Source organism: Nansenia antarctica, assembly GCF_963989245.1.
Source record: "Nansenia antarctica genome assembly, chromosome: 2".
NCBI lineage: Eukaryota > Metazoa > Chordata > Actinopteri > Argentiniformes > Microstomatidae > Nansenia > Nansenia antarctica.
In genome coordinates this window covers 67659615-67685152 of record NC_137675.1, presented here as the reverse complement: position 1 = coordinate 67685152, position 25538 = coordinate 67659615, and the positions used below count along the sequence as shown (strand labels likewise).

The following is a 25538-nucleotide window of genomic DNA, read 5'->3' as shown; positions in this document are numbered from 1 at the left end:
GTGAAACAATACTATTGTGCAATATGACAACCCTAGTCGTCTATCTGTACAGTATAGTACAGTGGATTGTGTACATAGCCTTTATTTATGTAAACCAGCTCCTTCCCTTCTTGTGATTTTTTTTAAAGTTTTTTTTTTTTTCCCTTTCCTAACACCAGGGGAGCCACCCCTCCTAAATTTCGTTGTTTGGTACCTGTACTGTAGCAATGACAATAAAGTCCATTCATTCATTCATTCATTCATACTTTTAGGTGAGTGACACCAAGATGATAGACCATGGAGGATGTGTGGCATGCTGGTGAGAGTACTGCAGGAAGGAAGAAGGAGAAGGCAGCAGGATTTATCTGCACTGCAGGGTGTTCTTAATCTAATCAAAATTCCGACAGCATCCTTGAAGGAGTTTCTCTGCACACACGACAGCAGATGGCAGGTCCAAATGTCAGCACTATTGATACAGTAGAATCGTATCTGTCGATGCACAGATTTTCTCTCTGTTCTCTGAGGAGTGAGAAATACTGTCGATCACACAAAGAGTCATTAAAAACTTTTACCAGTTTAGAATCTTTGGTTGAATTTGTTGGGGCTGATCTCAGACAAACAGTAAAGATGAGATTTGTGTTTTATATTAGACAGTCTGAATAAAGATGAATGAATTGGTCCACTGTGTTAAAGGCAGAATAGATTTAGATGATACATCTAAATTGTATAACTTGTGTAGAAAAATTTACATAATTCTCTGTCTCTTTGAAATGTCATGTCATTTGTACAGGCAGAATAGATTTTAAATCCAATTGTATAACCTGTGTAGAAAAAAATACATAATTATCTGTCTCTTTGAAATTACAGTACATAATTTAGTTATTTTACATATTGTGTGTTTAATCTTTTAAGATTTGATGGTTTAGCATTTAGTGCACTTATATAGATCAGCATCTAATTTAATACAGCATATTAATATTTAACATTATTGTCCAGCTCTTCCTAATATTCTCCACTGCTTCAATTTACTCCATGAAGACAGTTGCCAGACCTAAATCAATGATGTCATTAACTGTTATGTGAAACATATTATTGAATTGTTTTGTTCAGCATGTCCATATGCTGTTATAGGATATATCAAGTAGTCCACTGACTAATAATACTTTCTTCCCCAGCAGAATCCACAACGACAGCACTGCAAATCAGCAGTGGTGCCCTGCTGGTGTCCAGGAGACCCTTGCTCCTCCTCCTGAGGAAACATGGAGCCACAGGAGAGTCTGGGAGTGGAGGGGGATCCCAACAAGCTGGGGGTGCTGGTGCCCAGTCCCCAGAGTGAGGCAGTCACCCATGAGCTGGAGGAGCTGTCCCTGCAGCCCTTCCAGAGCCTGCCGCCTCTCAAGGAGCGCAAGAACGGTCAGTGAACCTGCACTGTCCCCTATCTAGATCCTAGACTCATGGCCACTGAGGGCTAGGCTACGCAATGACGAAACGCAATTTCTGAGCTTTTCTGATCTCCAGCCAAACGTTTTCTCATCGTCGCGCAAAATAATCTCTGGCCACATGGAATCACGTATTCAAGTACACTGGGCATGCGCATGCTGGTAGACGCAGAAAATGATTAAAATATAATTGAAACAGTACTGTAAAATACTAGAAATTCAGTCATTTTCATTGGTAGTAATGTCAACTCCCGCAGTCCCGATCAATCTCCTCATTACGTTTTCATCCAAGATATGGCATGTATACATTAATTATTTGTGTAACTTAAGGTTGTATAAAAAGAGCCTATTCTGTTGTTCAAAGAATAAAACTGGAACATGTGTCACATGTTTGTCGTTGTGTGAAAATAACAATGATACAGTCAATCTGCAGGGCAATACGCATATACATCAATGATTCAAACTTTATTTATATAGCACAAGTCATGCATTGAATGTTTGGTCATCGTCTGGTTTCAAGAGTTTTGAGACATTCGCAAGAAATACAATGGGACAACAGCGACGGAACGCCCATGCCATGCTTTCCATTAAAAATACATTGATCCAGGACAAGAAAATAAAAAAAGTCATTGAGAGGTTTCCGAGAGGGAGTTAGCTATGACTTACACCATACAGACGTATCATATTGATATGTAGATTTACATTTTTTATCCACTGACACTAACACTTTTATCCACTGACTACGTCTTCATTTTCAACACATGTTCCTGTATTGCCGACCACATGATACCAATTACGATACGAAAACTCCCTCACAGAGTTTTCATATCTTCGCCGTCTCAGTTCTCGAAATCGCCGGAGTCATGTGGCCGCGAGGCGCAAACGGTATCAAATCATCGCTGTTTCAGCCAAATCCGGCACCGTGTAGCCTAGCCCTGAGACTCTGGTTTCTACGTCATCCATTAGAGAGCAGGCCAGCTCTGACACTGAGAAAACAAACCCTCTCCAGTGATTTGTTTGTGGAGAGAAGTGGGGAATTAGACTGGAATTGCATTTTGAAGCCAACACATAATCACAACTTAAACGGTTCCTGAAATCAAGTCCCAAGTCTTTTTCTTTAGTACTAGTGTTTTGTTTGTTCTCATACAAAAAAAACTGCTTTTTCATGTGTGCTTATCAGTAAATTGGAACAATATAGATGTTGAGGCACAAGATGTCTATTTAGTCTGTAATTCAACTTTTAGCTACTCATGATATTGTGCAGTGCATTTTCCTTAACATCATGGGCCGGAACATCTTGAGATCTCTAGTCGCTGTGCCTTTCTCTGTTATCTCCTTGACAGAGCCTTCTGGTTCTCACAATCTCAGCCAGTCTGAAAATGTTCCCCAGGCATGTGAATTATGACCAGGGGGTGTGCAAGGGCACGTCTGGTGGGCACGCTGGCATTCACCCACGCTGAGTAGCACAGTGGCATTTTTCCGGAATCCCTAGAGGGGGCACGGGGGCGTGGTACCCTTCCACTGGTCATCATCCCTGCCCAGGACACTGACATAGGGAAAGAAATGTGTTGTGTCTATGGTTTGTTGATGATGTAGTTGAGTGGTTCTGTTACAGTGTTTGGTTGTGGCTGTGGCCAGCCACTGTGGCGCAGAAGGTAGAGCCGGCATCTATTGATCGCAAGGTCAGCAGTTTGAACCCCGGCTGCCCACATGTCGAGGTGTCCTTGAGCAAGGCACTGAACCCCCAAAATCGCCATCTATTGTGGACCCCTTGCCTAGAGCATAAAATACCAAATTCCAACAATTGACTGACCACTTGATTGCATGGCAAGAAAAAAAGAAGAAAAAATAAATGTCCATAAGTCCAAAGTACACTTTACCTGTGTAGTAACGATGTAATCACTGTAGTAACATTATATTTATAATTTACATAGTTAGTAATTGCTTTGTAATTGAGTGGAAATCGGAACAGTCTCTACTTTTGCATTAACAAAAACATGTGAAGAACAACTTCATGTCAAATGTATTTTCTTTCAGTTTCAAAATACTGCCTCTGGCCAAGTATGAACCTTAACCCTCTTGTACTGCCCCTCATTACTCCCCCACCACTCAGACCAAGACTCAACATGGTTGTTTATCATCATAGCCATAGAGGAATGTAGTTTGTTTTTTCTGGTTATTATTTGATAAATCATTACCAAGCATGTATTTGATTAGTGACTCCTAAACATTGTAAATATAGGGACACACAACATTCTCTTCATGCTCTCAGTGTTATTACAGTATATTCTTGTAGAGGCTCTTAACATTGCTACAACACACCCTTAGTGGAAGGCTTTCGTGCAGTAGTGTGCCTGGTACTCCTATGCCACTCTTTGTATTGATTGCCACTTTCTTCCTGCTCTGGGCTGCAGACACATCGATCCCACCCAGGCCTGAGCTCCATCAATCCCCTCCACCATGGCTCTTTCTCCCCCAGCAGGTGCTGACACTTCCAGGCATGTCACGGGAACGTCTGGAGGACAGACTGCATCCTGTCTTTCCTCTAAGAGGAAGACCCCTGTGGTTTCATCTTCAAAACAGCGGCTAGGATCAGACTCTATAAACAAGCTCGCTCTCATATAAGCAGCATTCCTAATTCATTTGAACACATGGTCCTCGCCAGTTATTTCCCTGCTATTCTGTATGTACACTACAATACATGGTTAGTTACATGGAAATGCCTGGTGAATACAGCTATGCGTTTCAATTCAGACTGTCAACTGTTTAATTGTATTGTATTATAAGTTTGAGGCACCTTACTACTCTTCCCAAGTCATTCTAGAAAAATGCTATGGGTGAAATGTAGTGTGCAAGTGTGTCATTTTCAACTGTGTTCCATATGCTCTAGTGTTGGGACACTTTCAGAAGGATTTATGACTTTATGACTAGGATTTATTCTTTCTGTACATGTGTTCTAATTGCCTGGATATGTCAATGTATTAATCTCTCTTTGTAAATGAGGCAGGGTTAATTGCAACCACCTATCCATTTCTGCTGTTGAACAGTTACCTACATACAGTATGTATTTAGTTTTAAAGTTAAATGAATGTACTGGTTTGTGTCCCCTTCAATCAGTTTTAGTCTACAATAACTATGACATGGTATGAAAACAGTAGATAAGATAATGATGGAATGTTTGTGTTTTAACAGCAACAAGAGTTCAGCACAGCTCTAGTGGAAAACAAAATAATAACAACAAAGTGTTAAATGTCAGAAATACAGTTTACAATGGGAAAAGTGACAAAGATCAACATTGATATCCCTGGGGCCTCTGTATGTTTGTTTTGATCATTTTTATCCAGTGACACAACATGTTATGAAAAAATCTCCTGGCACATTTTCTCATGGAGATTTTTGCACTCAAAAGTCAGAAAACTATGGTTTTCTTAATATATTTGTCCAAGAAAGAAACTCAAAGTCCTTTTACAGTTGGCTAGGTATCTCCCAAGGGTTTTTGAACAGCTTACTAAGACCTAAAAGTTAGTATTCCAATGAATAGTGCTCATTATTCCATACTTGAACTTACTATTACTGTTTTAGACCCTGCTGGGCAAACACTTGATAAAAGGGTTGTTCTGTGCTCTGTCTTTTTGGTGATAAAATGTGCTTGGCTCATTGTATTCCTTTATAATGAGCCTGGTGTTGAGAGAGCAGAGCAGTGACCCAGCAAGGGTTAACAGTGGCTCGTCTGTGCTCCCTCCTCCTGGTGCTCACTGGCTGAGCATGAGCGTGAGTTAGAACACACACTCACTCCACTGAGACCAACAGAGATAGAGGGAGGGACTGTGCGCCACTGTGAGAACCAGCTCTCATATGCTCCTCGCTGGGGCTTTTCCTTCCATACACTTCTGCTCCTCCTCTTTCTTCACTGCCCTGATCAATCCATGGGACTCCAGACCCGGCCACTAAGCGACCCGTCTCTCCTCTATGGCGTGCCTCGACGTGGAGACCCCCGCCGTCTGCAGGGGTAAATTCAGATCAGGTGTTCTCTCTCTCTCTCTCTCTCTCTCTCTCTCTCTCTCTCTCTCTCTCTCTCTCTCTCTCTCTCTCTCTCTCTCTCTCTCTCTCTCTCTCTCTCTCTCTCTCTCTCTCTCTCTCTCTCTCTCTCTCTCTCTCTCTCTCTCTCTCTCTCTCTCTCTCTCTCTCTCTCTCTTTTTCTTTCTCTTTCCTTCTCTCTCTGACAGTCTCTGAGTCTCTCTGCTGTATGTACTATAACAATAACACTACCTTGGCGTCAAGGCAAGATCAATATTAATCAGTATCCATTTTGGTCACCTTTACAATTGTCTTTACAAATGATTTTATTGATTACTAGAAGACATTACTAGAAAACATTGTTGTTATTGTAATCAGGAAATCCAGAAATAAGTTTAGATCTGTATGTGGTTAGAGCTTTATTCCTCACTTAATGTAATTACAATAGATAAATGAAATCCAGCTTCAAAGGAATGCTGTATTGTAGTAAATCACCCAAAAACCTGATGTCAGAGTAGCCTTCTTTGATGAACTTAGGATAACACCTTGACAATGGACCATGACACAGAGAGAGCCCCACCAGGAAATGACTGGTCTGTATCAATACGAGTCCAGATTAGTTTTGGTTGTTGTTTTTTCTGATGAGTACAGACCTAGCCAAACTGAGGGAGGACGCAAGGCAGAATGCGGGAGGGGACTAGGCTACGGAGTAGATAGAATGATCTCATTATTATGATTGCGATAGTCATGTGATGACAGATGTATGGCACAGCCAGTTGTTTGCCTCAGGCTGTCAACTCAGCATGAAGTCACCTCTTGCAAAATAGTACAGTATTTCACTGTACAGGTATGTTGACTTTGAGGATTGGCCTCTCTGAAATTCAAGTCACCTACATGCCTGCAGGGGGAATGTTTGGTTGGTGCAGATTCAAAAAAATTGCTTCGTCAGTAATGACAGGGCATTGTCTCCTGTCTACCTTTGATGTAAGTGGTTCTCCCAAGTCATGAGATACAGTATAGCATGATCTATCCAATTCAGTGCCAATGCATTATACCTCACCTGCTTTGGAATGCGAATCAAAAAACAAACTCAACCAGTATGTTAGCATTTCCAGATGCATTGGTCTCTGAAGCAAGGAAAGAGAATGTATTTTCAGCAGTAAATGTCAACATACCTCATGTCAATGTCAGACCATTTCAAAAAATAGTTTTGTTTTTGTCTGGGAAAAGTGATTCGTAGCCATACCAAAGCAAATGATTTGTATTGATGCTGTGTGTCCAGACAAAGAAATCTGGGGGCTTCATCCATAGATGAGTTTGTTGAGATGAACATAGGCAGGGGATTAGAGATTGAATCAGGAGACAGGGATTTTAGTAAAGCCTACCCTTGCTTTCTGAAGGACCTCTGTTTATGCTCTGTTGAAGAGCTGGCAGTGGAGCCAACTTGCATCACACAGAGGTTAGCCAGGGTTCTCTTAGAACAGCAGTATTGACATCAGCCAAACAAATGTGAAGAGGACCTCAGGCATGGGGTGTACTGCCACGTTAATGTCAAGATAACTCTGGCATTCTCCTGTGGCAGTGGATTGCGCATATAAATGCAAGACGATTGATTGTTCTCATAAATGTTCTTGCCCTTAGCATTCTTTTGGAGTCAGAGTAGATAGGAATATTGAGACCAACCAATGGCAATTCTTTACAATCTCGCAGAGTGATCTATCTGAGGCTGTCCTTAATCCCCTGGCATGGCCATGTAATGAGAAACATAGGCAGGCAGGCACAGACTGTTCTTAGCTCTGAGGGGCTGTTAAAGTTTCGTGACTCAGTCCCCTCCTGCCCCCAGCGTTCAGGCCCTGTGCTCTGCCCACCAGTGGGAGCGGGTCCCCTCTGTGTGCTACTTTGGTCCCACCCCCCACCCCCCACACACACCACCTCCAAACTTCATGGTTCCCAGGCCTTGTTCTCACAGCTGCCCAGATTATTTTAGCTGGAGTGAGTCACAGAGGCCTGGTCAGACACAGTGCGTGTCCCAGGGGAGTTGAGCCTGAGTGTGTGTGTGTGTGTGTGTGGACCCTCTCTCTGGAGCCAATGAGCAGACGACACCAGCAGACCTCACTATGAACACAGCGCCATGGTGACGATGAGGGCCCTGCGTTTCTCACACCACCGCGTCATTCGTCACCATCACCCGTCACCTTCCTCTTCAAATATTTTTGCTGAGGAGCAGTGTTATTCTGCTGAAATAACATGTCCACGCTCGCTTGTTTATAAATGTTTAAACTGGGCCTGTACTGCAGTGTCTTATGATGGAAAAATAACATGCTGTCCAAGGATGTGGAGCCTGTGCGTGACACTTTTTTTCACTTCTGCACCAAGGCATTCTTGCCTTTTGATGTTGCAGGGGCTTAATGGATCGGTGCTTACCCATCCAAAGCAAGACTAAGCATTTCACTTTTTATGGAGCGGCACTTACAAGAGACAGTTCACTCAGCTCTTGGATGACATCATCTTCAACTCTTGGGTTGACTCTGATAAACATTGCTCTGTTCATTATTCAGTCTTCAGAGTTTCAACAGCCGTGAGGTAAACCACACAGGAAGTATTTAGGAAGTCTGAGGTGGAGGTACAGGACTTCCTGTTTGAGCTCGGCTTTGTTGTGTGGTTAGAGAGTGGTAGGTATGCCTTTGTGAAATAATTATGACAGGTTTTAGGGTTGAACCCTGACCATGAGCCAAAGATCCAGCAGAGTAGGCACTGGGGGTTTATGCATGGTTTAACCTTTGACCTCTCTATCCCTGCTCTCCCACAGTTCTCCAGCTCCGCCTACAGCAAAGACGCACCCGGGAGCAGCTGGTGGAGCAGGGCATCATGCCACGTAAGTATGGGCACTGCCATTCTCCAAACACTAAGGATTTATCTCACCCCACCAAAGTCATGGGAGGTTAATTGTCTGGCACTTATGAAAATTAGTCATTACAGTGGGTCTTGATTCCAGAAAGCTCAGTGATAATGGTTAACGTGATGACTACCACACACTGCAGTAATTCTAATGCTGTCTTGTTTGATTTGCTACTATTATGAGAACCATACAAGAACAGAATTCTTCCTCCACTGACGTTTTAACCACCCTCCACCACAACCTCTTCATGATGTTTGTAGAATAAATACTGAGAATGCCAAGACCTTAACCCACAATGAGGGGAGCAGTAGTGGCCAGTGCCATTCCAGAAGGAATAGTTCTACACTGATACTGTAACTTCCACACTCACTCTCAAAGGCAGCAAAGTGGAGCAGACTCATTCCTCATCCTGCACTTACTGAGTCGGCCTCTCGGGGAATGAGTTGTATGAGGTGCACATCTAATAAAATAAACCAGACTCTATATGATCCACATTGATGACAAAGGAGAGAGAGAGAGAGAGAGAGAGAGAGAGAGAGAGAGAGAGAGAGAGAGAGAGAGAGAGAGAGAGAGAGAGAGAGAGAGAGAGAGAGAGAGAGAGAGAGAGAGAGAGAGAGAGAGAGAGAGAGAGAGAGAGAGAGAGAGAGAGAGAGAGAGAGAGAGAGAGAGAGAGAGAGAGAGAGAGAGAGAGAGAGAGAGAGAGAGAGAGAGAGAGAGAGAGAGAGAGAGAGAGAGAGAGAGAGAGAGAGAGAGAGAGAGAGAGAACGAGAGAACGAGAGAACGAGTGAACATTGATGTTAGTGACATGTGGTTTGAACTGCAGAAGCCTCAGAGCTCTCTCAGTGCTGGGTGTGTGCCCTGTTTAGCCCTCAGAGGCCTCCACTAGTTGGACTCTAAGCTCCTCTCTGGCTCCACAGAGCTGTATGAGTCAGTGACTGGGCCTGTACTGGGGGTCAGACACCCCTGCTGTAGCCTACAACAGCCTGCACAGGAACCTCCCAAGCCACACTGAGTGAATCGCTCTGGTTCTCCCACACAGAAGGGCTAACAGTCTGCAGGGTTTGGGTGACCGTCAGGAATGCTAAGCTCTTCTGACACACTCTTCGGAGCCCCCTGGACAGCGTGTGTGTGTTCAAAGCAAACACTGCGTGTGTTTAGCAGAGGTGACTAATCTGAGTAACCAAGCCTTGCCAAAGGCAGGATGAGTGTGTCTGACTCACAGAAAGAGTGGAGCAGACACTTCCTGTCGCACTCCTACTGTATCATCTATTGTTTTATCGAAGTCACACTCTTTTCCAAAGAAATCACACTAAATGCCACTCCATTGTAAGCATTTAACTTAATAGGATAATAGGTCATTATTAGAGTTTCTTTGTACAAAACATGTTACAGTTTCTTCCCTTATTTTCATTTGAAATCAACAATATATGGGCTACTCTGCAAATGCATATGTGTTTTCGGATGGATGATGTTGGTCTTCCTCTCCCTTAGCTTTGAAATGTCCTGCTGCCTTTCATGAGCAGATCCGCAGCCTGGAGAGATCCAGGGTAAGACCCCCACCAGCTCATCTTACTTACAGTGGTATTCCTTGTGCTTTGCTGAGGTAAACACACATAACATCCTTTTGTCTTAACAGTATTTATCTGTATGTTTCCTTTTTTTCTGCAGACTGAAAACTTCTTGAAGCACAAAATCGGCAGCAGGCCTGAGCGCTCTGAGCTGGTCCGTATGCACATCCTGCAAGGTAACCGCACTGCCATGTATGCTTTACAACAAGCCCACTCACCCACCCAAAGAAAGTATGGAATCTCCACCATGAGTCACTGTATAGAAGTGCTGTATAGAAGCCACTGTTGGTGGGTAGAGCACTCATAATGAGCACCTGGCTGTCCCACAGAGACCCATGCGGAGCCGTCTCTGCAGGCCACTCAGATGAAGCTGAAGAGAGCCAGGCTGGCTGATGACCTCAATGAGAAGCTGGCCCAGCGGCCAGGGCCCATGGAACTGGTAGTGAAGAACATCCTGCCTGTGGACGACAGCGTTAAGGAGGCCATCATTGGTAGAGAGCTTATCCATTATCTCTAGGCTAAGACTAACTCTCTCTCTCAGTCCCAGAGAGGTCAGCCCTATTCTATAAGCGATAGTACGCTGAAACGTTTACTGCACTATAACATTGAAACGCTAGTGTGGTTAATAAGCTGTGCTTTGCACATTTCACGGTGCTGACCCCGCAGTTGATGAGGTGAATTACCCCAAGACACTGGACGTGTACAACTTTGATGAGGACAGCAGTGATGCCCTGTCCCCAGAGCAGCCTGCCAGCCAGGAGTCCCAGAGCTCCTCAGCCTCTCCCAGGGAGCCCAGGGTGATGGAGGCTCCCCCCTCCATCTCCCCACCCATCAGCTCCACCCTGCAGGTGGGTCCCAGGCTAGAACTACAACCTAGAACTCTTGTATTAGTTACTGATCTCAATTTTGTTAGCATGTAGCTAGGATGTAAACTATATAGTCATCTTGAACGTATTGTTCGTGTATGATATGTTATTTAACATATTTTAAAATACAAACTCCTAGTATGATTATTTGGACCGTTCCACAATAACAGCCAATTTTTTAGTTGATGCGTTATTGTTTTTCAGCCCACTGCACCTGCTTATAATGTGTAACACATTTTGCTTTGTGAAAATACTCCTTGCTTTTTATGCATTTTGTGTGGGAGAAGGCATCCGTCTTTTGTTATCTGAGTTGTTTAGTCTTTTTCCAGTTGCTTTGCTTTTTTGGCTGTGGATGGAAGGGAGATTAACAGACCTCTTTCCCTCTCCATACTGACCAGGCCATGTGGTTTCTATCTGTCTCTCTTTATCTCAGTTCTGCCCACCTACCTCCCAATCCACGTCAGACTTCCTACATCTGGTCTCCACCAATGAGCAGCAGAACAACCGGCTGGTAACCGTACCTCAGCCAACCACCACTGTTGCTCATGTTAAGCCAACACCTACCCTTGTGAAGGCAAGCTACTATTATTAACTACTCAACAATGATGTAATTGTATTTACAGCTGAAAAACATATGAGTGATCTGATTTCATTGCCAGAGCTTCTCCATACACTTACAGTATGTGTGTCACTAATGTCCAATGTTTTACAGGATGCAACTTTGTTACTTGAATTTGAATAATATGTTTGTAGCATTCATCTGAGCACCTTACAAGCCATTTAGATGTGTTGACCTGGTGTACATGGGCTAGGACTACATCACAGGAAATAAACACATCAGTAAATCATCCGATTGTGTTGAGCAGGGAACACGCTTGAGTTGCCCATTATAGTAACTAAACAAATACACCCAAACTTTATCTCTGGGCACATCAGGGTGGGCTAACAGTGACCTTCACAAGATTTTGATGGTTACCGGTATATAAAGTGATTTTTGATCCCAGTTAGCGGAGCACGTTTTTCCCATACACTATTTATACCCTGCAAACACGAAAGTCACCTCTGATATTTGACTCTCTTTGACCGGTTGTGGGTTTTATGCTCTAGCTGCTTCCTTTGGTAATCAGATATAAGATGTCTGGGGAGGACAGTGGTGCTGTGTTTTGTCATACTGAAAGGCCCATCAGTACAGGGGTGAGTCGAAAGTGAACATCTTGCCAAGTCAAATGCAGTTCAAAGCCCAACAAGGCCTAAAGGAGTTTCACAAATCCAGCGACTTTAAAAGCTGCCAGCTGTACTCAGTCTACAATTAAGGTCAAATAACACACTTGCCCTTAGTTTTCAGGGCATAAAAGATGTAAGCCACACCAAATGTAAGGAGTAAAGCAATAACTTGTGCATTTAACATAATCCTTTACCCTGAAAGCATATGCTGAACATTTACTGAGCTCTGCCTCTCCCATGTAGAGGAACACCGCGAGGGAGGAACACATTTTAGTCCCCATGTTTTCATAAACCAACTTAAATTGATGTTATGATGTTTTTATGGCTTTAAACCACCTCTCAGATGCCAAGCCATTTTCATGTGTATCCTGTAATTGCAGGTTGTGGAACAATAAGGGTCACATCACATCCCTTTCCACTCTGCATATCCTCATCCTGTCCTTCTCACTGGGAGGTGGAACAATGTCCCACCTATTTGCTTGAAAGGATATGGCACAATTTCATCTTCAAGCTTCTCAATACTGCCACTGTTTAAATGTTGCCTTTACTATCAGCAATGCAAAGCATTCACATCTCTGCTGTGAGATTGGCCTCTGTGGTTCTGAACTGCTTGTCCCCCTATACACTATAACTGTTCTTGTTCTCCCTGGGCAGCAAAGTCAGCCAAAGACACCTAGCGACAAGAGCCGCAGCAAAAAGAGCAAAGAGCCCAAGCCTAGGGTGAAGAAACTGAAGTACCACCAGTACATCCCCCCAGACCAGAAGCAGGAGCCTGAAGAGGCACCCATGGACTCTGCCTATGCCCGCCTCCTACACCAACAGCAGCAGTTCCTCCAGCTCCAGATCCTCAGCCAGCAGCAGCAACATTATAACTACCAGGCTATCTTACCTGCCCCACTCAAGTACGTCCCCTGAACTAACACATAGACAACATGCACAGACCAAGTGTTATGACTGGCCAATCAATTCTAGCTTTATCTTTTTTTAGAATTTGTGTTGATAGCTTTGTGTTGAGGCTATTACATAGGCTTACTGTAACCACACCTGGAATGCAAACACTGTTTACTTTGAACAATGTGTCTTTTTTTGTACTGTATATAGTTTCTTTGTTTCTTTCTTTGTTTCTTTGTTTCTTTCTTTCTTTCTTTCTTTTTCTCTTCTTTTTTTTTTACCAAACAATGCTTAACAAAAAAAAGTTGACACCTGGGTAACAGTGAAGGTAATCTGTCACATCTGTTTCCGCCACGACTTTTGTCTCTAAAATATATTTCTGTCTGTATTGTCTCAGACATAGGCTGTTGATTGTGAATGATGAGGCGCACAGGAAGCTGTCTCTCTTACATCTAAACACTCCTCCGTCCTCCCCTTGTCTTGTTACTACAGGCCAGTGTCTGAGGGTCAGAACAGCTGCTCCAGTATTGCTCTGAGCGGGAGTGGTCTATCGACACCTATTATGGTCTCTCTCCCCGGTGCTGCCCCAGTCCGCTCAAATCAAACACTGACCAACCGCAAGCCTGGTCCATTACCTGCCAACTTGGATGAAATGAAGGTGACGCCTACACACAGTGCAAACACAGCTACTAATACACTTTATTATGCATATCCGTATTACCATGCACTTAATCAAGGCGGAAATTGCTGTATAGAGGGATATTTAAGGTCGTAAATAGTATTTTTTTAATGATGACTGTTCATTATCCCTGGCCCTGTAGGTTGCTGAACTGAAAATTGAGCTGAAACTGAGAGGTCTGCCTGTGTCTGGCACCAAGACTGATCTGATAGAGAGACTAAAGCCCTACCAGGAAATCACCAGCGCCCAGCCCTCCAGTGCCATGGAGGTGACAGCCCCCACAGGAGCCCTACAGCTGGACAGCATGAACTCAACCCCCCCTGTGTCTCCTGTGCCCTCAGAGGTCTCCAGCCTTGGCATGGACGAGGCTGGGATGGCAGACAGTCAGGTTAAGATAGCAGGGATTCTGTCTCCAGCTCATCCAGCTCCCTCTGACACCTCCCCATACAGAGCTGGCCTGGACGACAGCCCCATGGAGACAAGGACCTCGGAGAAAGACCAGCGGCTACACGAGAAGGAGCGTCAGATCGAGGAGTTGATGAGGAAGCTGGAGCAGGAGCAGAGGCTGGTGGAGGACCTGAAGATGCAGCTAGAGGTGGAAAAGAGGGTCCAGCAGGGAGAGCCCAGTCCCCCTGCCCAGATGCAGGTGAAACAGGAGAGCAGAGCCCCTCCAAACTGCTCTGCCACATATAGCCCACTGGCTCTTCCAGCAGTGGTCAAACAGGAGGAGCCCCCAGCTCCAGCCCAGATACAAAAGGCCCCCTTGCCTCAGTTCTTCATCGGCCACAAGCAGGTGCCTCAGGTCCTCAGGCAGCCTCAGACCATGCTGGCTACCCAGCCTGGAACTCAGATCCTGCTGCCTGTCTCCCTCCCCACTAATACTGCCAATATCCAGCTGCCCAACAACAATATTAAACTACAGGTCCGACAGCCAGCCCTCCACACCACTGTTACCACGGCAGCTCCAGGCCTCATCCAGAGCCCTAAACTGCCCCCCAATAAAACAGAGGCCTCAGCAACCCTGCAACATACCACTCAGACACAACCCATGGCACAGGTGAGAACATGTGGTTTACACCGAGCCTGTATTTATAGTGGGATACTACCCAGGCACCATTTTACCCTTGTTTAATTGTGTGTCTGTCTGTTGTGCTGTTGATTCTATCTCTGTCTTGGTCTTTCTAGCACTATACCATCATTTGATGGTAGATTGAAGACCTACTGTCCCTCCTAGGCCGCATTTACACTGCCAGGTAGAAGTGACACAATTGCGATTGTGCTCACATGTGGCACAGGTCGGATATGTAACATGAACGTGTTACCAGTAAAAAAGCACAATGAACCTGATATTCTCAGATCCGATTCAGGCCTCAATCATATGTGGCAAAGAAATCTGATATGAATCAGATAAAGTGAGGGAAATAAGTATTGAACACATCAATATTTTGCCCAGTAAATGTATTTCCAATGAGCCTATTCAAGTGAAATTTGCACCAGACTTTGGTATTAACTCAAACAATCCAGACAAAAAATCAAAACATTAAAGTCCATATGTAAATAAAGTTATGTGTAATAAAGTGGAATGAAACAGGAAAAAAGTATTCATCCCCACTACGCCCCTGTATAGTTTCACAATTTTTTTTAAATACATTTTAAAAAGTGTGTGGGGGGGAATTCTTCCTTCTTCTAGCATTGTGACTGCCAATGGCCCCTGGTCCTAGAATAGATTTCTTTTTCTTATGATGACTGATGGATAGATGATTCACTTACTTAGACAAATGTATTTGTTGTAAGTCGCTTTGGATAAAGGCTTTGCTAAATGCCAAAAAGATTTAATGTAAAATGATAAATGATGTCGGTGTATGAATTCTTCAGTGAAATAAATTGAGCACCCTGTTTTCTTGCCCTTACTTTGGGATAAAACAATTTCCAAACTGTTTATAAATCCTCAGTTACATTCTTTTGTGATGGTGCAGCCTAATCACATTTCTCAGTGCGTTAGCCATGTTTTCAAAGCTGAGCGTTACCCCTCAACTTCTTTATCATTGCTGTTTGTTGGGTGATCTATCTTGTAAGTTGCAACGGTAATAACAGGCCATGGCTGGGTGATGAATTCCTCCTCTAATCACATCAATAGCGAGCCTGTCTAAGCTCCGGTTACTGGAGCAGGTGCTGAGTGAGGGCCAGGCAGACAACACTCTAAAAAACTGCACTGGGCCCACCAGCCATTCAGCCAGCCAGCCAGCTAGAACAGAATTAGCAACAGCAACTGCAGCTCAACACTCATTGAAGAGTGCTCTCTCACGCACTGATAACGACTCACTCCAGTATCCATGCCTTTATTGTTTGTGCCCACTGAGAGAATGTTTGCTACTACAGAATACTGTTATTCCTCCCAGACAGTCTGTGCCCTCTATGTTTCCCGCTGAGTGAATGTGTACAATACCATTTCTGACCACTGTTCATTCCTCCACAGACTGTCCCACTGTGTACCAGCTCAGGTTCTGGTTTCCAGTTCCGACCGGGCCAAAGTCAGGCCATGACAGAGGTGCCTCAGTGTTTCCTGAACTCCTCACCACAGAGCAGTTCCCCTGCCAGGGTCTCCTCTAACCAAGCAATCCCAAATGGGTCCACAATTAAGGTATTACATAATGAAGATATAATGTCAAAACTCTACTCGTTTTGGGTTACTGTTAGGGTTCCATTGAGCTTGTTCTATCACAATGTGTAAACTGACATTTTTGTGTCCATCAGCCGCCCACTCCTTGCCCTTCCACCTTTATCCTGCAGCAGCCAACCTTCACAAACCAAGTCCCCAAGGGTAAAGACCCGCCCCGCTATGAGGAGGCAGTCAAACAGACCCGCAGCATGCAGACTGCTGTACAGGTAATAGATCCCGTACAACACCTCCCCAACCTTTAAACAGGCCCAAAACCCTCCCAACATTTAAACAGGCCCTCAAAACCCACCTCTTCAAGCTCGCCTTCACCAGTTAACCCTCTCCCTCTCCCCTTCCCATGTGTCCCCAGCACTACCTTAATTAGGCCCCTATACTTTCTTCTATTTACCTTTTTGTTTCTTTTTATTATTACTACTCGATCTTTTCAGTTTGTAAAGCATCTTTGAGTGTCTAGAAAAGCTCTATATAAGTCTAATGTATTATTATTATTATTATTATAGATTTATAACACCCTGAAACATGCTGCGTGTGGACTTTATTTATTGATTTATTTACCAGGGACAGTGCACATTAATCAACAAATCAGTTTCCACATCAATGTAAATGCGGCAGAGTTAGCTCATGAGCTAATTTCCATCTGTAGTCCCAACAGTCATAGTCTGTTAGTCACTGCAGAATGTCAGGCTTTAACCAGTCTTCTTTGTTAATGTAGGTTCCTACTGCAACCAGCCAGCATATGGATGATCTGTTCGATGTGTTGATTGAGAGTGGAGGTGAGAAAACGTTTCTATTATTTGGGACTATAGCTGGAAAAAATCTAAATAAATAAACATTTTAATAAGTCAAGAACATTAACATTAAGATTATAATAAACCTGTACATTCAAGTAATGTATATTTCTTAATTCAGGCCAATGGTAGGCCTCTGATCTTGGGTCATGTTTTGCGCAATAACCAATGGTTTTTTGTTTTTTGTTTTTCATCTGCCTCCATGGAGGAAACTTATTCGGGAAAGTTCACCATGGTGAAACTCTGTAGCCTATCAAAAGATCGTCCCCCAAGATGAGGCTTGATAGGTTGTTTGATAATGAAAATAGTCTTTGAAACAAGAGTACAACCCAATGATAGTTACGCCTTTACGCTGAACTAGCTACCATCAAGTATAATAATAAGGGCAATAGTGCCTAAACTACAACATAATTGTGGCTTGAATTGCCTACAATAAACGCAGGCTATAAAGGGGTCAAGAAAAACAGCCCAAAAATATCACAAGTAATAAATTAAATGATTAAATGATTTCTCGTCTTAATATCGCTCAAAACATAGTTCCACTGAAACCTGATTTACCTGATTTCCCTGAAGTCGACTAGAGTAGGTCTGAAGAAAGTATATCCAATTTGAGTCCAAATGCAGATCAGCAAAACACCTCTGCAATTACACCACTGCAATTACCTCCCGTCGAGACACACCTGTAGGTTATCTAGCCTCCCTGCAATCTCTCGGTTGCTCTCTCCTGGATCCTTAGCTGGTGTTTCTAAGCAGAGAGACCTGAAAGATTCCTATCCATTAACCCCTTACATTCCAACTTCTCTTGTTCTACAGAGATATCCCCCTTCATCAGACAGGATCCTCCCTCCATGGACAAGCTCCTTCCGGTGACCGCCAGCGTGACCACCCTGCCCATCAACACTGCGTTGTCCCGCCCCCCACCCCAGATCCAGGTGGCCCGATCGCTTGCCCCCTCCCAGGACCCCCCACCCAGCCTGGTGGCCCTGGCCACAGACAACCAGCTGGAGGCCATCCTTGAGGGAACGCTGGCAGCCGACACTGAGCCAAGGACACTGAGGTTGATGGAAGAGCTGCACAGCCAGCTACTGGAGCATCCCCACTCCCCCATGGACACCACAGAGCTCAGCTTCACAGAAAATGTACCCCCCTCCACCTTCCACTTGCAGGACACCAACCTGGACAACATGGAGTGGTTGGACCTTACCATGCCTGGGCCTGCAGGCGGTCTCAACCCACTGGGCATCTCCCCACCCACGGGGGTCTTCTCCTCTGACTTCCTGGACCCCCATGACTTGCAGCTACACTGGGAATGAGAGACATCCATGTGATCCCATTGAGGCCTGTTCAGATAGAGGACTGTCAGAAACACTCGAGTACACTTCCTGTTTAGTGAAACCCAGACAGCCCAGTCCTTTCCCTGTTGAAGTCGGGGAGAGGGCAGTGCTGGCCTGGGTCCCTGTGTGCAGTTCTGTGCTGGGTTTCAACAGTGGTGGGTCTCACTGCTTCACTGCTTCTGTATTCCTAATTGGGCATTGCAGTTTATCTGACCCAGGGGCTGAGAATAGCCACCTCCCTCTTGAGGTACATACCTCATAAAAGGTATTTGTTCTTATGAAGAGGCCCATTGGGCTTGGAATGGCAGTGCTTGAGCTCCCCCTCCTTCAATAGTTCCTGATGGGCCTGGTCTGAGGAAAGTTCAGGATGGAACCTAATAAGTGCCACTAAAACCCAGTATATGCAAGTTTACTGCGGCAGAATCAATGGGGCTGTTTTAACCAAGCTTGCAGCCTCCTTTGTTTGTCCCTTCCCCTTGCGTTTCCATGACAACGACACAACCAACCTTGTTGAGTGAGGTCTCTAATGAAATGGTATGTGATCAGGTCAAAGATGTGGGCCTGCAGCTCAGACATCTGTAGTGGAAGCTTGGTGTTGGAATTGGAACTACACACCTCGTTGAGGCACCACACACAATGGCGTGGCTCCTGACCAGTCAGGATACGATGCGACATCGTTGAGAGATTGTGTGTATTTTAGCGAATGTTAGCAGAAACAGTAGTCTGTCTGCTGCATTCATCCCTGCAGAAGCTGTGTTACAGTCCTTTATACAGTATATGACTATTGGAATGTGGTATTAGCTTAGCATTATTGCTTTCATATCATTGCCTTTGCTGAACTCTTTGCCTTTTGGAATTGACACTATAGGAGGCAATGGGAAACAGATGATGAAACACTCTGCACATCTTGCATTGTGCCTTATCAAAATGTCCATGTGGCAAATGTCTTACTATTAGTGAGGCATCATTATCACTTTATTCAACTACAGAATTTGCACAAAAACATAGTGAGAAGATTGGTAGCAGATGACTACTTGAAGAAAGTGAATAGTAAATCTTATCACATTTCAAAATGTAAGTTTAATCTGAAGTTTCTAAAAGGGACCCTTGCCACTTTTGAAGCCTTATCATCATGTGAGATACACCAATGAGAGCACTGAAACCTTATTTCCTGTCTTGCGTTGCGTGGTCTGTGATAGGTGGGGAAGACACATGACAGGCTCATGCTGTTTCAAGGAATCAAATGCTGAGTTTGTGTATTTAGAAACCAGTCCGTCTTAGAAATCTCTTGAATTCTTCTGAATTAGAATTTTAGAGTTATCACATTGTCGGAAGCTGTTGTTAGTGTAAGGCCAATGTGAGTTTGTTTACCAAACTCTATTGTTTTACCTACTATCCATGGGGCCACAATGGGTGGCCTAGCACTCCACAGCACTGCTCGGGGCTAGCCAGGCCTATGTCTTTTATATTATTGACAAAAAGGCCTCTGAACAATGTTGTCTCTCTCAATGCTATTGTCAGTCTGGAGAGGATTCATCCCAATGTACAGATCAGCTGAATTTGTGTGTGTGTGTGTGTGTGTGTGTGTGTGTGTGTGTGTATCATTCATGTGAGAGGGAACAAGTGTGTGTGCAATGCGCATCTGTGTTGCATATCGCTTTTGCTTATTTTGACTAAAGGAACTGCTTGAAATATAGCCAGTAAATTCCCCTCAGCAGTTCCATGGACCTCTTGAACATACCATATGATCTTAGTTGGCAGAAATACTGAAAACTCCTATCATTCATTTTGACGGGTGCCAGAGAGTTGTAGTATCAATTGAGATGGTTGAGGTGACTAAAGACTGCCTTGTGCTTTTGCCTTTGTCACTGTGATGAAGTAAATATGTTTTGCCATTGCAAGCACTGTAGGTTGCAGTCTCTTTGACACTCAAATGTCATGTTAGCATATTGTGTTTGTTGCGTTGTGCTGTGCTGTGCCTCTATTCACAAAGCCTTAGCACTGCAGGCCATGTGAGGTCATGATCTCCCTGACTAGCACTACAGTAGAGCAATAGAGGCACCGCATTTCAAAACACAGCATCCAATCCAAAATGGCCTACAGCACTTGAATGCCTAGTGTCCAATGCTCTTTCCCCTTTTCAAGGTAGAACAGGTGGATCAAAATCATCAATCAAAATCATACAATTATTCAATTCAATTCAATTCAATTCAATTCAATTCAATACAACTGTATTTGTCCCCTTAGGGTAATATTAGAGTTTAGGACTGCATCAGTGCATTAGTACATACAACAAACAGAGGGACTTACAGTATACAAATCACAATTATTACAATTGTACACCTGCGGTTCCGAATGATATCATAGTGACATCTGCTGGCCAAGTACGGTATACAATGAAATACATTTAAGGGATAAGTGGAGTTACGGTTTGATCAATTACTTATTGCCAAAGACAGCAGTGCTTTTCATTCAAGCAATCTGAGCTTGAGGATTGTACTAACTCCATAAATCTTCAGAAACCTTTCAGTAATTTAGTAGAACAAAATAATGGAAGATGTTTTCAAACAGTGTTATAAAAGTGGAATAACTCTGGGAAATAGATAGCATGGAGAGAGTGTGCATACTTAAAAAATAAATGTCAGTACACATTTTGATTTAATTATATTTGTCCACTACCAAAGCAAATTATCTAGTCTAGCATCATCATTCTCCTCTCATGGGAACAAAAGTAACTAAGAAGCTGACAAAAGCACTTTCAAAGTGACTCAAAGTCAAAGGACTTTCTACTGTGACTGGATGAAAATGACAATTTCATATATATATATGAGAGGAGGAGAGGAGAATGATGATATATATAATATGTGTGTGTGTGTGTGTGTGTGTGTGTGTGTGTGTGTGTGTGTGTGTGTGTGTGTGTGTGTGAGTGTGTGTGTGTGCGTGCGTGCGTGTGTGTATGTAAAAAAGTACATCCTCCTCTTGACACCTCCCTTGAGCAAATGTATTTTTGTCTGGGTGTCAGTGCCTCATTTTCATATTCAAAGTGTGTCACCCACTGAAAGAGAAAGTGGCCTATCTAGAAAGGGTGTGTGCTGGAATTAGAATGATGTTTATTTGTACTATACTACAGTAGTATAGCCCCCCTTGCAAACGGTGTATTGAGGCATAGTTAGTATGCCATACATTTTTGCACATTGTGTATATATTTTATACATTTTATACCATTGTAGCACATCTGAGCTCTTCTGTAAATATGTTTTGGGGACAGTTTGGGGTATACAATAATGTTGTATATATAGCCTTTTTGTGTCAATAAAAAATGGACAGGAGTGACTGATTGAGTTGTGTTTAATAAATAACATCAACTGCATCATACAATAACAATTTGTTTATCTAAGAGTAGCTGCAGTACATTTCTAGGCCTGGATAAGTCACATAGCTTCACAGTTTACATAATTTGGAAAACACATCATTCCTCTGACAAGGTTTTACAATCGTTTTGCACTATAAAAGCATTTCATATAAAAAAGCATAACATATTTGTTTATGCTGTTGGTCTCAGACAAGCTACATTGCTACACAGCAGGGATATATTCTCGAATTTGCATGTGATACAGACTCAGATGGGACAGACAATGACCAGCATATCTACTAAAGTGATCGTCACTCACAACTCCATGTGTCAGGTATGATTACAATGATTACATCTACTGCACTGTCCTGGACGGCCTGCACCTGTATAGCACCTGTACAGCACTTTTTAAATCCACTGTAGTTGCCTGATCACCAGGAATGAGGGGAGACGTCCATGCCCAGTTTGAGATGTGCTTATCGGTCACAGCACACAGCACAGCCCTGTCCCTCAGAGCTTTCTGATTGTGTGGAATGAGCTTCGACACTTAGGGCATTTGTGTGTGACGTCTTTCCAGTTATCAACGCAGAAAGGAATCAAGCAGCAACCAGCCACACAGCTGGACAAGAGAAGACCAGAAACTACAGTCATAGATAGAAGAAGAGAAACACCTCAAATTCCATCAGGTGATTATCTAATATGACACCAGCTTGTGTATATAATTACAGAAATATTACATGTATTTCTCTATGTGTTCTCTATCCTCAAGTAATCTGGTCTCTTTCTAAACAAAAATCTATTACAATGTATGTCTCCTGCCCATGCAAAGGTGACAAATAATTGGTAACAACCCAGAGAGTGAGGGGTGACGTACCCAAACATAGACATCATGAGACACACCAGGCATGTCACCTGGCCTACTGAAGTAACAGTCTCTGTGGTGATGAACTGTCGACACTCTGGGCACTGTGTTTGGGACGGGAATGGAGGAAGTTTCTGTATGTCCAGGATCACCTTTGGAGCTATGGAGCGAGGACAAGGGTGACTATTGATAAAAAAGTATGATAGCCGAGTGTTGTACAGTTATTAACAAAATATATATTGTATCATGTAATGTGTAAATATACATTGGCAGAACAAAAAAGAAATTATCTTACTGATGTTGATATATACTGATTGACATAATACTCATAGGGCCGGTTTCAGAGACAAGGCTTAAGCCTAGTCCTGGACTAAATCACACTTTCAATGTAAAATCTCCATTGAAGATGTTTTTTAGTCTAGGATTAGGCTTAAGCCTTGTCTGTGAAACCGGCCCTTAGACACTCAAACTGTCTCACCTGGAGTAGAGGGTGGAACTTCAATAAAGATTGCATGGTTGTCATGGATGTCAGGGACAGCCAAACCAGACTGGCTGATAATGAGGCCACCTTTAAAGGAGAAAAAAAGAGTAAATAATTCGACAGATCCATATTTAGAATTTGCAGTGTGAGGAGGTAACATCATACTAGCAATGCAGGTAGACCTACTTGTTTTACTTTGGTCACTGGCATGGAGAATCTTGTCCTGCCTCTCCTGCAGCTCTCTCTTACTGTCAGACAGCTCCTCCAACTCCTTGTCAATGCTGTAAATCTCAGACTGCTGATTGGTACCATCTGATGGGCACAAAGATAGTCTCTGTTCAGAAGCAAGCCCTAGCACCTACTCTATACACACTTATCCAAAATATTGGATATGTTCATGCAAGATGGTGAAAATTCCAACTAGCCTATCAGAGGGCAAGTTGGAGCTCCCGCCATAGTGTTTATACCCATGCAATCCTTTCAGATCTACATAAGTGTCCATTGAATAGGGGCTATGGATTGTTTCTGGAGAGGCCATAGTGTCTCAGAGAGAGCTAGTGCATTATCCTTCAGCCTAAAGAGGCCACATCACACACCTACTACATCCCAACCTGTTACTTCCTTCTGTGACAGGCGCTCAAAACAGTCGATTTCAAGTAGGTGACATTTTGTAAGCAGGGTTTCATTTAATCCCAGCCAAGTTAGATCCATTGGTAAACTAATGAGGACATGATGACACAATCTCTAGGTTTGGTTCGAGTACCTTTAGAATTGAATCAGTAGGGTGTGGTCAAATCCATATAGGTAGCCCATTTACACACAGTTATGAAATGCACTTACTGAACACTTAATTAGGAACATTATACTAATACTGGGTAGGGCCTCCCTTTGCTCTCAAAACAGCCTCAATTCTTCATGGCATTGATTCCACAAGATGTTGGAAACATTCCTTTGAGATTCTGATCCATCATTACATGATTGCATCATGCAATTCAGGTGCACTTTCAAACTGTGAATCTCCACATCCCAAAGGTATTCTATTGGATTCACATCCGGTGACTGCCTCTGAAGAACACTGAACTCATTGTCATGTTCATGAAACCAGTTTGAGACGACTTTTGCTTTGTGACATGGTGCATTATCGTGCTGGAAGTAGCTATTAGAAGATGGGTACGTTGTGGCCTTGAAGGGATGCACATGCTCAGCAACAATACTCAAATAGGCTGTGGCATTCAAGCGATGATTGATTAGTATTAATGCCCAACGTGTGCCAAGAAAACATTCCCCACACCATTACACCACCTGAATAAATTAGGTGTACATGTGTTCCTAATAAAGTCTTCAGAAAAGCGGTAGGCTATAGTTGTAAGATACCCGAGGACCAATATTTAGTTACCCCTCTCTTCCAGATTTGACCTTTCTTATTTTGACATAAAGGCCCTAAAACGTGTTTGTCATAGATTCAAATAATGTCCCTAAGATACAGTATCTGTCCGTTCCACTTTACCTGTGCCTCCGAGATAGTTTGAGCTGTTCTTGAACTGTTGCAGTATGTTCAGCATGTTTCGCCGATCAACAAGCTGTTGAGTCTTGAGAGACAGTTGGTTCATCTCCAAGGATATCCTCTCCTCCTCCATTGCATCTGGAGGGATGCAGAGAACCAGGAGCATCAGAACAACCACTTCACGTAAGTAGAACATTTGACAATTCCTTATTTGGCATGTCCTCTGTTACCTGACAGAAGTTGACAGGTCTGGATAAAATGTCTCTCGCTCTGAGCCCCATACAGTAAAAAGAAAGCTAAACATCGTCACCTCCTTAAAATCACTTTTGAGGAAAATGATGTTTTTGCCTAAATACCATATATTCTATATTTGGTCCAGTTTATTCAGTTTTTCTCAAAACTTGAAAATATGACGTAAGCCATTATTTTAACAAGGTGACGACATGAAACACATGTACACTTCCCGTAATGGAAAATTCCTTCTCAAAACACTTATTTAGCCTTTTTGTCTACCTATTTTTAATTCCATTTGTGCAAAAAAAGAAGTCAATCTGACTCTTATAGAAACCAACCTACTCTCTGCAATCTAACGCTTGGATATGACAATGCAACGACAATGCAAAGTCAACTTCACACATGTAAAACCATTTTAAATATATAATGTGTATACCATACCACAATCTAATGTTTAATGCTCATTTACATGTTTCTGTACATTTCAGATCGACATGTTAGTCAAAGTTAAACCAACAGAATACAAATATAATGTACCTTTCTACTCACTGATCTAAACTAAATCATATAGAAAATGATAAGACTTGATAAGATTTTACCTGGTGTTGCTGGCTGCTTCCAGCTTATGCTGTTATCTTGTGGAAAATACAATGCTCCTCTATGTACTCGAGGAAAAAGTAGACCACTTTGTTTATTGCCACCAGATACTACATGACGTACTACAGCTTGTGGTTCAACACA

General features: G+C 43.2%; 2 protein-coding genes across 2 annotated transcripts; one reads left to right on the top strand and one right to left on the bottom strand.

The window, feature by feature from the left end:
- Positions 1–1238: 1238 nt before the first annotated feature.
- Positions 1239–18715, top strand: mrtfbb (myocardin related transcription factor Bb; the record flags this gene model as incomplete). Its single annotated transcript, XM_080523678.1, has 14 exons — positions 1239–1392; positions 8245–8310; positions 9826–9881; positions 10003–10078; positions 10232–10393; positions 10569–10750; positions 11202–11342; positions 12647–12894; positions 13376–13541; positions 13705–14619; positions 16039–16203; positions 16317–16448; positions 16955–17015; positions 17844–18715. The coding sequence occupies 14 exons, from the start codon at positions 1239–1241 to the stop codon at positions 18341–18343; spliced, it is 3024 nt and encodes a 1007-aa protein (XP_080379804.1). The 3' UTR covers positions 18344–18715.
- Positions 18716–21789: 3074 nt separating this feature from the next.
- LOC308151323 (uncharacterized protein) lies at positions 21790–25523 on the bottom strand. Its single transcript, XM_080524172.1, has 6 exons — positions 25397–25523; positions 24567–24701; positions 23246–23371; positions 23057–23146; positions 22591–22738; positions 21790–22335 (listed from the first exon to the last, which is right to left on the bottom strand). Exons 2-6 carry the CDS (start codon positions 24694–24696, stop codon positions 22227–22229), a joined length of 603 nt encoding a protein of 200 aa, XP_080380298.1. The 5' UTR covers positions 24697–24701; positions 25397–25523; the 3' UTR covers positions 21790–22226.
- Positions 25524–25538: the final 15 nt, after the last annotated feature.

What these genes read in the sequence shown, in the direction of transcription:
- LOC308151323 (XM_080524172.1), bottom strand. Translation starts at nt 24,696, where the DNA reads ATGGAGGAGGAGAGGATATCCTTGGAGATGAACCAACTGTCTCTCAAG. An exon ending in CAGTGACCAAAGTAAAACAA is followed by an intron (nt 23,147 to 23,245) that starts GTAGGTCTACCT and finishes TCTCCTTTAAAG; the next exon opens with GTGGCCTCATTATCAGCCAG. An exon ending in CTCATGATGTCTATGTTTGG is followed by an intron (nt 22,336 to 22,590) that starts GTACGTCACCCC and finishes TCTCTTGTCCAG; the next exon opens with CTGTGTGGCTGGTTGCTGCT.